We start from the raw sequence: 13410 nt of genomic DNA, 5'->3' as shown, positions 1-13410 counted from the left end.
AACACCCTTCTGGGTCCACACGGACCCACGAGTGCGTCCGTGTGTAGTCGATAACGAGTGCCGGCGAAGGTTAACACCCAGCCGACCATGAAGGGCCATATCAGGGCGGTGCTGCTTTGACATATAACGTGCGCCACACACAAGACAGAAGTCGCAGCACAGGCTTCATGTCTCACCCAGTCACATTATTCTGACACCGGACCAACCAGTCCTAGCACTAACCCCATAATGCCAGACGCCAGGCGGAGCAGCCACTAGATTGCCAATTTTAAAGTCTTAGGTATGACCCGGCCAGGGTTCGAACCCACGACCTCCCGATCACGGGGCGGATGCATTACCACTAGGCCAACCGTGCCGGTACAACATTTAGTCAAGTAGCTGTCGAACTCACAGAATGAAACTGAACGCAATGCAATTTTTCAGCAAGACCGTATACTCATAGCATCGTCAGTCTACCGCTCATGTCAAAGGCAGTGAAATTGACAAGAAGAGCAATTGACAAGAAGAGCGGGGTAGTAGTTGTGCTGAGAAGGATAGCACGCTTTTCTGCACTTATCTTCGTTTTAACTTTTTGAGCGTGTTTTTAATCCAAACATATCATATCTATATGTTTTTGAAATCAGGAACCGACAAGGAATAAGATGAAAGTGTTTTTAAATTGATTTCAAAAATTAAATTTGATAATAATTTTTATATTTTTAATTTTCAGAGCTTGTTTTTAATCCAAATATAGCATATTTATATGTTTTTGGAATCAGAAAATGACGGAGAATAAGATGAACATACATTTTTTTTACAATTTTCAGATTTTTAATGACCAAAGTCATTAATTAATTTTTAAGCCACCAAGCTGAAATGCAATACCGAAGTCCGGGCTTCGTCGAAGATTACTTGACCAAAATTTCAACCAATTTGGTTGAAAAATGAGAGCGTGACAGTGCCGCCTCAACTTTCACGAAAAGCCGGATATGACGTCATCAAAGACATTTATCAAAAAAATGAAAAAAACGTCTGGGGATATCATACCCAGGAACTCTCATGTCAAATTTCATAAAGATCGGTCCAGTAGTTTAGTCTGAGTCGCTCTACACACACACACGCACAGATACACACAGACCACGACCCGCGTCTCGATTCCCCCCTCTACGTTAAAACATTTAGTCAAAACTTGACTAAATGTAAAAAATGACAAAAGTTCGCTTGCATTTATTTTAATATTTTTTTTATAGAATTCTCGCGACCTTGCGAAAAAAATGTTGATGTACCTCTCGCCCTATGTATCTGCTAGTGGTACCGGTCAGTATCGTGCACAACCAACCACTCAATACGACGTACTTTGCCGTAACCTGACCCTGGGGTCCGGAGCCAAATCGCCGAACGGATTTTTGAGTGGGCGTGGTTTGCAGCGAGAGTTATCTTTTCCTAGCTTGCCCCATACTAGTCTTAGCACCGCCAATGCCACAAAAATACACTTTCGCCCTCGCTACGTTGAAGTTGCTATGCACTCGACTATCTACCCTTTTGTTTTTCACAAATTCGCCCACACGTCTTGCGTGTGAATGCCCTATGAACAACACCTTGCTCGATCTCTCCATTTCCGAGCCTTGTTTGCAACAAAGACTCCAACCTAACCCATGCTCGACTCGAGAGGACGATTCACATGAATTTACCCTCGCACCGCCGAGCTTAGATTAACAAACGTAAAATGCGTGATTAAAAGGAAAAGAAATACTTGCATTTCACAGTTGAAGGTGAAACCTGAGTGATGGTGCAGTCACGGGAACAATTCCTCAGCAAAAATTTCTCGGCTGTTCGACTAGAAATAGTTTGGGCGGAAGTGTTAGAACATCAAGTCCATCATGCCTTGTTCTATTATAGTACTTCCTGTGCCCGCAACAGAAAGTTCGTCTGCTACCAAACGAAGGCAAGGTCCTACCCTCTCCTTTGTGACATAAATTCTCTTTGCATGTAACATGACACTATAGGTTTTGTGTAAAGTTACTTTCAAACGTATCTTGAAGAATTTAACATTTTTGCGCACACTAATTGCACACTATAATGTTCAAAGAGTGGATAAATTAGTACAAGCATTTTTAAACATGTGTTTGAATGTCACATAACACAAACATAATCATAGACTAAGGGATTATTCGGTGTTAAGTTAGATGTATGAGTAAAAATTGCCGTCAGCATAGTTTATTATCTTTTCTGTGGATGCTTTTTTTTAAGGCTGCTTGACAAACAAGATAATTATGGTTTAATGCAGGTCAACAAACACGTCAACAAAAACTCACTTAATCTATTGCTTGAATGTAACTTAACTCGGTAAAAAAATTTCACAAAGAAGGTCAGTGTTTTCAGACTAAGACAGTTAGAGTGAATAATATGTATTAGGATGAGTTTTAACACTATGTGTTTGAATCACAATGTAACATAACACACACATGATCAACAGCATTAGGAATGCTATTTCAGAACACAAATCGGTCCAGCATTTAATTTTTTTTAAATTTTCTTCCTTCTCAGGTACACCCCCTGGACACTATCAACTGAGACAACATCCAGTGAAGTTTACAGAACAGAGTGGTGTGGACTCAGCTGACAATACTGTGACCTGCATTTCCAGGGGTAAGAGTACAAGGACTTGAATACATTCAGGAAGAAGAAACAATTGTGAGAATTGAGGCACTGGGGATTTATTTTTTGTTTTGTTTCAGTACCGATGATCCTAGTTTTTGTTTAAATGTCCACGAATATATTAACAATAACATGCATGGTAATTTATGTTTAATTCAATCAAATTGATTATTTTCATGAGATTAGTTATGTGAAACTGGTACGCTTTGAATATCACCTCGAAATTTCTTGTTATTTTGTGTTGCAGATTCAAGCCCTCTTTGCTGATGGTGCAGAAGTACATTTCCTGAAGAAACAGTGTGAAAGCAAACAGACTTCTATGTGTGGCCCTTTGTTCCTATGCGCTAAGATGTCTGAAGCTGTACTGTTGTCATGTATTTGTTTAGCATGAGGTCAACCAGCCTAGATGCATTCCCTCTACTATAAAAAAATAAAAATAAAAAATAATAATACGAGTGGGTGGAACGCTGTTTTGTTAATATTTCAAAACTGTCATTGATTTTCATGTATGCAGAGGCTCTTCTATTCCATCTGTCAGTGCCACATCTGTGGTTAGCAGCTTCATGTTTTGTTTTTGAGTTCATGTTGTGCTGTTGTCCAGTTACAATCTGAAAGATAGGAAAGGCTGGTTGGTAGCAAAGTTTGGTTGGTAGGACATTTTTGGTTGTTGCCCAATGTTTTGTCTAACATTTGCTGTTTTGTTTGAGTATTTCTCTTTTGATTACTAAGGTGTAGCTGAAGTAATAACAAAAGTGGAATGGATATGTTTGCCTTTCCCTTATTCGGGATATTTTGTTTGTTGCCTAAAACTGGCTCTGAATCCACTTAAATTCAATTATTTCACTGTCTTAAGCACTCAATAGGTCATTCAATATAAAGAGAATGTTTTCGTCAATTACTAGTACGATTTAAGTGATTAAAGGTCCTTGTCTACATTTTTATACCGAAATCGCCATTTGACCATTAAAATGCAGAGTTTATTATCTACAAATATCAACAATACACCCCCTTTCGATCAGGAAAGATGAAGCCAGTGTAGCCGTTTGAAAATTCATTGTATTATTTCAGCGTAGTACTCATAGTAGGATATCCTTATTTGGAAAAGGCCAAGCGCAAAACTCATCTCAAATCCCGTGCATTTCGTGCGTTTTAAAAAAAGCGTGGACAGCGCTCCAGAGTCAAACTGTTGCTGCACTTGTTTGGGCGTGGCTATAAGTCGTCGCGATATAACCTTCGTGGTTGAAAACGACGTTAAACACCAAATAAAGAAAGAAAGAAAGTGGCTATAAGCATAGTGACATGAATTTGATTGGTCAGTATTTTTAGGCAAAGCACATGTTCTCAGCTAACAGAAAACAAAATCTTGGAAGCGTGAGTCACGCTACCCAAAAATAAAATCTTTTTTTACATATATTTTTTTCCTATAACTTTTTTCCGCATGGTTCATTCATCATCTGACATAACTTTTTAGCGAAATCTAACCATAAGATTATTGAAAAAAAGCAAAAATGTAGACGACCACCTTTAAGACTGGCTGTATAACAATTATTTCACCTTCAAATAGCACTAGTTGGTGTAAAGTTACTTGCATACGTCTTTTCTTGTTATTTATTCTTTCCCTTTATCACTTGGACTCACATTTTTGGATATGAAATATGTTTATATCTATGTATTTACTTGTAGAACATTTAATTCTGGAGGGATTTCTTTTTCTGGTGAAAAATGGGTAAGAAAAAGGATAGGTTACACTGTCAGTGTTATGTTACATGCATGTATTATTGCTCGGTTTTCTATTTTATACATTAAAATGAGTAAAACAATTGTTGGGATACTTTAACCTTAATTAATACTTTAACTGAAGTATTTCATACGCGTTGACACGCGTTGCCGTTTAATCGGTACGCTTTGTGAAATCCACAAAAACTAAACAAAAAGCAATAACAATCAACAATTTTGTACAATAATGAGAACAGATTTTGTTGCCAATATCCCATTGTATCTTTTGTCTTCAATACTTGTCTTTAAATCTTTTATAGTTTAGGTTAGAAAAAAGACAATTTGTCATGTTTTTGGCGACTTTTGGTCAGAAATCTAAAAATAGCCTATCAATTCCAAGGTCATCAATATTTTTTATATAAATGTGAGACCAAATATTGTACACATGGTTGTTGTGCATCTTTCTTGTGCAATACTTGTCTTCCTGTATGTTCTTGAAAGGGTAATTTTCATGTTCACATATTAATTAGTATAATGGATGAAAGAACTGATGGGAAAATGAAAGAGAAAGTGTTATATTCAAAGCAAAAGTGTAATGAAACATACTAAGAAGAGACAAGTGTGTGTGTGTCTTTATGTTTTTGGGTTTGCCCGTGGGTACCAGTGTATGTGTGCATGTCTGCGTGTGTGTGTGTGTGTGTCTGCATGTATATGTGTGTGTATGTGTCACTGTGTGTGTGTGTGTGTGTGTGTGTGTTCCGCATTCTCGACCATTGTTAGGGTACATTTCATTTTGCAAATAAAAAAAGGGGTTATTCATATCTTTCGTCACAAAAAAAGTACGAGCTATGCAATTTGAACTACTATTTCAGCAAACAACTTTCTAAATTACGACACAGTGAAAACAATAAGCCACAACAATTTTTTCTTCAGAGTTTATTTATAGCTTCTGAAAAAGCGTGAATGACACAATGTGCAATTGTTCATTTTAGACTAACAAGAGAAGGGCGCAGTGCAGGGCCGGACTGGGGGGGGGGGGGGGTGTGGTTACAGGGGTTGCGCACCCCCCCTCCCCCCCCTGGCTTAAGCATGTACATTGGTGGGGGAGGGAGGGGGGTTGCATTGGTTATACAGCTTGCTGTCGAATTTACCTTTTTCGTTCCAAGGAGAGGCTTTCTTTCCATCCAGAAACATAAAAAAACCGTTTAGCTTCATGGGGGCTTCGCTTGAAAATGACTTTCAAAACTGATACAAAAGTGGGTTTTTTTCATATTACCAGGACAGTAACTATGTTGTATGCTTTATTTTGTTCCTATATTAGTCATCTGGAATTTTGATCAATTAATTCACAGTCAAATGTAAACAAATCTTCAGTAGTAATTGCATAAAAAAGTCTGATATATCAATTATCATGTTATTTTTATCTTAAAATGGGCGCGTTAAATCCTAATCTGTTTGTTTTAATGGACTAAGCAATCCTTGGACTGACAGAAAAGATGTATTTTAACCATGTCCAGTTACTATAACTAATTTTTCTAATGTGAAGAGAATATGCACTCTTTTTTGTTCAAATGGTGAGGGGGCCGGGGTGGTAAAAGCATCACAGTTCAAGATTTTGCGCGACAAGAGGTGTGTTTCTTTTAACTGTGATGAAGAGGGATAACTCAACTTGGTATCTAACACTATTTCTGAACACTGTAACCACTTTAGCACTTTTAATTTATGTTTTTTATCTTCCAAACTTCTAATTTAGCTTCAAAAATGAGAAAAAAAGTGTGTGTTTTCTGAATTCACCAGTTAAATCACTATGTTCGATGTTCTATTTTGCTTCCCTATTTATCTTCTGAAGTTTTTGATCATCTGATTACCTTGCTTTTTTATTTAGAAAATAATATGCACTCTTTTCTGAAAAATGGGGGTTGTAAAAGCATCACCGTTCAAGATGTTGCGCGACAAGAGGTGTATTTCTTTTACAATTGGTGAAGAGGGATAACTGTGGACTGGGTGGCCGAGTGGTAACGCACTTGCGCTCGGAAGCGAGAGGTTGCGTGTTCGACCCTGGGTCAGGCCGCAATTTTCTCCACCCTTTCCTAACCTAGGTGGTGGGTTCAAGTGCTAGTCTTTCGGATGAGACAAAAAACCGAGGTCCCTTCGTGTACACTACATTGGGGTGTGCACGTTAAAGATCCCACGATTGACAAAAGGGTCTTTCCTGGCAAAATTGTATAGACATAGATAAAAAATGTCCACCAAATACCCGTTTGACTTGGAATAAAGGCCGTGAAAGGTGAATGCTCACCTAATAGGCTACTGAGCTTTACTGGCCGATGTGAATGCGTTATATATTGTGTGTAAAAAATGTCTGTTTGTCTGTCTGTCTGTAAAAAATTCCATTTCAAACGGCAGAAATTAATATGTAAGCGCCTAGGGCTATATCTAGATTAGGCGCATAAAAATTATCACAATAATAATAATAATAATAACTCAACTTGTTATTTAACACTATTTCTGAACACTGTAACACTTTTAATTTATGTTTGACTGAGTTCCATGCTTCAAATTGGGCTTCAAAAATGGATACATAAGGTTTTTTTCTCCAAATTCACCTGTAAAATCACCATGTTTGATGTTCTATTTTGCTTCCCTATTTCTCTTCTTCATCATCCCATTGTTTTTTTGCTTACATATTCACAATACAATATTCTTCAGTAGGGTTTACGTGACAAAATCTCATACCTATGCTCAAACTTCAGTCGTTATCTCAAAATGTTGCGCGACAAGCACTATGCATTTTGTTATGTCCTGATAAACCAAACATTGAACTAACATAAAAAGAAACCTTTAAAACTGCCAAACCACTTTGAAATTTGGCCTCAGGTGTATACTCCAGCCTTAAGGAGAAGTGCAATGCCAAGGACAAATTTCTCTCTCTCACACACACACAAACACACATAGCCTTACAAACACACACACACACTGTAACACACACACTGTAACACACACACTGTGACACACACACACACACTGTGACACACACACACACACTGTGACACACACACACACTGTGACACACACACACTGTGACACACACACACACTGTGACACACACACACCCTGTGACACACACTGTGACACACACGACATACGCTCACTCACTCACATTTACTCACTCACACAAACTTAAAACACACTCATGCGCACATATAATCATACGGACACACACACACCTTTACAAACATACACACAAACTCCGGAACACACTCACGCACAGCCACTCTCTTTTGTACACACTCACATACACACACACACACACATAACCACACTCACACACTCTCTCTCTCTTACACACACACACTAACACTGACACGTGCACAAAGTACACACACATTGCCCGAGAATTTATATCGCGCACATATCTCACCACACAAGGCGACTCAATGCGCATGTTACCTATTAATACCTTTATTTGGTGCTTAACGTCGTTTTCAACCACGAAGGGTTATATCGCGACGGGGAAAGGGGGAGGATGGGATAGAGCCACTTGTCAATTGTTTCTTGTTCACAAAAGCACTAATCAAAAATTTGCTCCAGGGGCTTGCAACGTAGTACAATATAAAAATTATGACCTTACTAGGAGAATGCAAGTTTCCAGTACAAAGGACTTAACATTTCTTACATACTGCTTGACTAAAATCTTTACAAAAATTGACTATATTCTATACAAGAAACATTTAACAATGACCTTTTATGACATGCTAGGGAGCATCGGGTAAATTTTTTCCCCTAACACGCGGGGGGGTCGAAGAGGGGGGATGACGTCATATGCATTGACGTCAAAGCCTTTCGACGTCATCTTCGTAGGCGAGCTTTATCCACAGACTTGGAAACTATAGAATTTCTACCCGGCCAAAGCGGCCATGGGTGGCGTTAGCTCAAAAAACGGGGGCGCCCATGTCACCCACCGTATTTTAGTTAGTATGTTCCCAATTGTTGGTGAACTTCCATCCCCAACTGTAGCCCGTGATCGGGCACAAAGAATCCTTCTTTATCATGTATTATCGGCATGAACATTTCTCAAGTCGATTACAGTATAGCGTTCGTGGGATACCTCCAGGATAAGCCACACCATTGGCAACACATTTGATTTTAAGCGAGATTCTCCATTGACCGTGCTATATATATGATCTCTCTCTCTCTCTCTCTCTCTCTCTTGCCAGAAATGTATTCAAAGCAAAACAACGGGAAAACAGGACAAAAATGTTTTTCTTTGAATGCATTCCCTGAAATCAGGAAAATGCCTACAGGGAATACATCCCCTTCTGCGTTAGTTAGGGACCTGTAAGTGTTGTCAACAAGTGGTTCTTCAGTTCTGTATGACTTAACATGCGGCTTTTCAAACTCCCTTTCTGAGCAAATTTCTTACTACAAATGAGGGCAGGCATGTGGGTTTTCTCCTGTATGTGTCAACATGTGGGAGTTCAAATTCTCTTTATGAGAAAACTTCTTTGAACAATGAGGACAGGCATGTGGCTTTTCTCCTGTGTGTCAACATGTGGGAGTTCAAATTCTTTTTCTGAGCACATTTCTTTGAACAATGAGGACAGGCATGTGGCTTTTCTCCTGTATGTGTCAACATGTGGGAGTTCAAATTCCCTACTTTTTTTAACAATGAGGACAGGCATGTGGCTTTTCTCCTGTATGTGTCAACATGTGGGTCTTCAAATGCCCTTTCAGAGCAAATTTACCTTTGCAATCAGGACATGGCTTTTCTGCTGTATGTGTCAACATGTGGGTCTTCAAATCCTTTCTCTGAGCAAATTTCTTTAAACAACAAGGACAGGCATGTGGCTTTCTCCTGTATGTGTCAACATGTGGGTCTTCAAATCCCCTTTCCGAGCAAATTTCATTTTGCAATCAGGACAGGCATGTGGCTTTTATCCTGTATGTGTCAACATGTGGGTCTTCAAATGCCCTTTCTGAGCAAATTTCTTTGAACAACAAGGACAGGCATGTGGCTTTTCTCCTGTATGTGTCAACATGTGGGTCTTCAAATCCTCTTTCCGAGCAAATTTCTTTGAACAATGAGGACAGGCATGTGGCTTTTCTCCTGTATGCGTCAACATGTGGGTCTTCAAATGCCCTTTCTGAGAAAACTTCTTTGAACAATGAGGACAGGCATGTGGATTTTTTCCTGTGTGTGTCAACATGTGGGAGTTCAAATTCCCTTTAAGAGAAAACTTCTTTGAACAATGAGGACAGGCATGTGGCTTTTCTCCTGTGTGTGTCAACATGTGGGAGTTCAAATTCCCTTTCCGAGCACATTTCTTTGAACAATGAGGACAGGCATGTGCCTTTTCTCCTGAATGTGTCAACATGTGGGTCTTCAAATCCTCTTTCCGAGCAAATTTCTTTGAACAATGAGGACAGGCATGTGGCTTTTCTCCTGTATGTGTCAACATGTGGGTCTTCAAATGCCCTTTCTGAGAAAACTTCTTTGAACAATGAGGACAGGCATGTGGATTTTCTCCTGTGTGTGTCAACATGTGGGAGTTCAAACTCCCTTTCTGAGCAAATTTCTTTGAACAATGAGGACACGCATGTGGCTTTTCTCCTGTATGTGTCAACATGTGGGTCTTCAATTTTTTTTTCCGAGCAAATTTCTTTGAACAACGAGGACAGGCGTGTGGCTTTTCTCCTGTATGTGTCAACATGTGGGTCTTCAAATCCTCTTTCCGAGCAAACTTCTTTGAACAATGAGGACAGGCATGTGGCTTTTCTCCTGTATGTGTCAACATGTGGGTCTTCAAATTTTTTTTCCAAGCAAATTTCTTTGAACAACGAGGACAGGCGTGTGGCTTTTCTCCTGTATGTGTCAACATGTGGGTCTTCAAATCCTCTTTCCGAGCAAATTTCTTTGAACAATGAGGACAGGCATGTGGCTGTTCAGTTGTATGTGTTAACATGTGTTTGTTTACACCCCCATTTTGACCAAATATTGTTGTACATTTAAGGCAGGCATGTGGTCTTTCTCTTGTCAACATGTGATTGTTTACTTGACGCTTTGAATCATGTATAACTGCACTCATGGAACAGACATATTGTCGTTTCTTACTGCATGGGAGTGCACATCTTGTCAAATTGTTCTTCAAACCAGGAAATTCATCTTTACCACTGTGTTCCACACTCTCAACTTCCACTTGACAGTACCAGCCTGCAGACAGAGGACAAAATGCTGTTTGCGTTACACAGTCACGTGCAATGTCTGGTTTCCTGTCCTCTTCAACTTCCACACCACCACAAACAAAACTCTCACCATGCGCATACACATTTGTTGCAGGGATGTCTTCAGCCGCTGAAATGCTGGTCTCGGTCACAGCTGGGAGTGCCTCAGTCTTGAAGTCCTGCCCCGCATTGCATGAACACTCCTCTTTGCACTTGTCAGAGACCTCCATCACTGGCCTTGCTCCACCCTCCCCCACACCGTCTTTTTCACGCTTGATATCATTAGAACATGTACCCCAATCTTGTTCTGAAAATGAAGCTGTGTCTGCAATGGTTCCAAAATCAATTGGGATTTCTGCTGCCCCTTGTTTCTGCCTAATAACTTCACTGTAAGCACTGGACAATGTTGGTATTTCAAGTGCCTCTTGTTTCAGCCAAACAACGTCCCTGTAAGCACTGGATGATGTTGGTATTTCAGCTGCCTCTTGTTTCAGCCAAACAACGTCGCTGTGAGCACTGAACGATGTTGGTATTTCAGGTGCCTCTTGTTTCAGCCAAACAACGTTGCTGTCAGCACTGGATGATGTTGGTATTTCAGCTGCCTCTTGTTTCACCCAAACAACGTTGCTGTCAGCACTGGACGATGTTGGTATTTCTGATGTACGCTCCATCTGCACGTTGACTGTTTTGTCTGTCTTAAAATCTTCACCTGCTGGTGCTGTAACAGAAAATTCAAAAATCTTGTGTAAGTCTCCTGATAAAAATGTTTACATACCTTTTCTGAAGGTATGTAAGACAGCATTCCTGAAAGATAGAAATTCACAACTCCCAAAGACAGAAAGATTCTCTTCCTGAAAGAAAAGAAGAGACGTTAACAAAAGACAGAAAAAGATGTCACTTAAAGGCACACAACTTCTCAGGAAAACAGTTCGGCTCACCATCTCAGATTTTGCCGGTCTTTGCATGGAATACGACCATCTGTCCACTTGGTCACATACCAGAAATGAACAGCGTGGGTAGTCCCTGTGCATGGTGGACATTAGCTGATGTATCAAATTAAATGTCGTAAATGCAACCACTGGCTTCTCAAGAAATCATTTTATTTAGTGGACCCTTATTTAAGACCCTTCAAAAATCGAAGAAAATCAGGTTTCCACTGTTTGTTTGTTTGCTTGCTTAACGCTCAGCCGACTACGAAGGGCCATATCAGGGCGGTGCTGCTTTGACATATAACGTGCGCCACACACAAGACAGAAGTCGCAGCTCAGGCTTCATGTCTCACCCAGTCACATTATTCTGACACCGGACCAACCAGTCCTAGCTCTAACCCCATAATGCCAGACGCCAGGCGGAGCAGCCACTAGATTCCCAATTAAGAATTTTAAAGTCTTAGGTATGACCCGGCCGGGGTTCGAACCCACGACCTCCCGATCACGGGGTGGACGCCTTACCACCAGGCCAACCGTGCCGGTGGTTTCCACTGTACAGCAATTTCAACTCACCAGGGGCAGTGAGGAATTGTTAGTATGTAACCAAGTGAAGGGATGGTCTTATCCCATATAAAGCCTGACCTGATCTGAGATGCTGATCCAAACCATTTTCACAAGGAGTGAGTCTTTAAAGTCATCTTCTTCCGTAGAGGACTGGGTTCTTTCGAACGTCTCAGATGAGTTTACTCAAGTTAAATACACACACCCTGCGACCACAGGAACATAGGCTTAGTGGTTTAAGGAATCGTGGGCAAAGGGGAATAACCACGTTTTATCTCTAACTCAAGAGGAAGAAAAGTCAGTTGCTTCCCTTAAAAGTGACTTGGGGCAAAACTTGAATTTTTATGTTTGTTTGTTGTTGCCGCAGCCTCAACATTACCCCCACACATCTAGAAACGCGTTTATCGCTATCTCATTCTTTGGACCACAAAAACCACATAGTGGAAGTCTACTGTTATTCGGATTACAAAATAACAAAACAATTGCAGGTTTTGTCAGCATCAATTTCTGCATTTTCATAAATTTGTAATTGTTCTTTTCATTACTAAACACAAACTGAAATGTATTATGCTTCTGATGATTTTTGACAATCTGTGGTGAATATAACACCTATATTTAGCTGGTTTGAAAATTTCCTATTTCTGCTTGATTTAAAGCAGCAGACACTTTTTGACTTAAGTGAAATGAAGACCAAGAGACACAAGAAAGTTAAATCAAAACTGATGAAGTTGACTTTTTATTCATTAAACCCTGTGTGAACAAGTGTGTGTGTTTTCTCGACGAAAGAAACTTTTGTATTTGGGCAGGTAGCTTTTGACCTTGGCTGATTCATTTTGGTGAGTTATGATTGGGTATATTCACCTCACTTGCTTTTTATGCTAACCTACCAGGACAGTAATACAAATACATTTTTTGCAAAATTGCAGTGTTCAACTCCTTGCAAAAGGAGTCAATGAAACTTGATAATTTTCTTCATCAACAGAAGACTTTAAGCCCAAAGAGACCTGTGCAAGAAAATGCGAGAAACATTGTTCTTTTAACTAATAGTTTACGGGTAGAAAAAAACTTTTTGGCCCTTCATTTTTAACATACCAAAATATTTTACATGTCAAAAGTCATAAAAGTTCTCCTGAAAACCTAGCAACTGTAGTGAATATAACCTCCGCATCTAAAACCCGTATCAAGTAATCAATAACTGAATGTACATGATCACTCATCACTGTTCACACACAACATCACGTTACACACTCACTGCTTGGAGTTGTCTCCATCACCATACTGTAAGCAATGGACGATGTTGGTATTTCAGCTGCTTCTTGTTTCAGTCTAACAATGTCGCTGTGAG

The 13410-nt window shown here is 39.8% G+C and overlaps 1 protein-coding gene and 1 long non-coding RNA gene across 2 annotated transcripts in view; both read right to left on the bottom strand.

The window, feature by feature from the left end:
- LOC138949672 (uncharacterized) overlaps positions 1–1959 on the bottom strand; it is a 16511-nt gene extending 14552 nt beyond the window's left edge. The window contains exon 1 of the long non-coding RNA XR_011450390.1: positions 1737–1959. This is a non-coding gene — a long non-coding RNA (uncharacterized lncRNA). The remainder of the gene's footprint in view (positions 1–1736) is intronic.
- Positions 1960–7419: 5460 nt separating this feature from the next.
- On the bottom strand, positions 7420–10825 carry LOC138949648 (gastrula zinc finger protein XlCGF58.1-like). The gene has a single exon (XM_070321439.1). The coding sequence runs from the start codon at positions 10803–10805 to the stop codon at positions 9288–9290; it is 1518 nt and encodes a 505-aa protein (XP_070177540.1). The 5' UTR covers positions 10806–10825; the 3' UTR covers positions 7420–9287.
- Between the last annotated feature and the right edge of the window lie 2585 nt (positions 10826–13410).

The sequence above is a fragment of the Littorina saxatilis genome, linkage group LG16 (assembly GCF_037325665.1).
Source record: "Littorina saxatilis isolate snail1 linkage group LG16, US_GU_Lsax_2.0, whole genome shotgun sequence".
NCBI classification, from domain to species: Eukaryota; Metazoa; Mollusca; class Gastropoda; order Littorinimorpha; family Littorinidae; genus Littorina; species Littorina saxatilis.
Note: the sequence above shows the minus strand (reverse complement) of the source record. Positions and strands in the feature narration are given on the sequence as shown.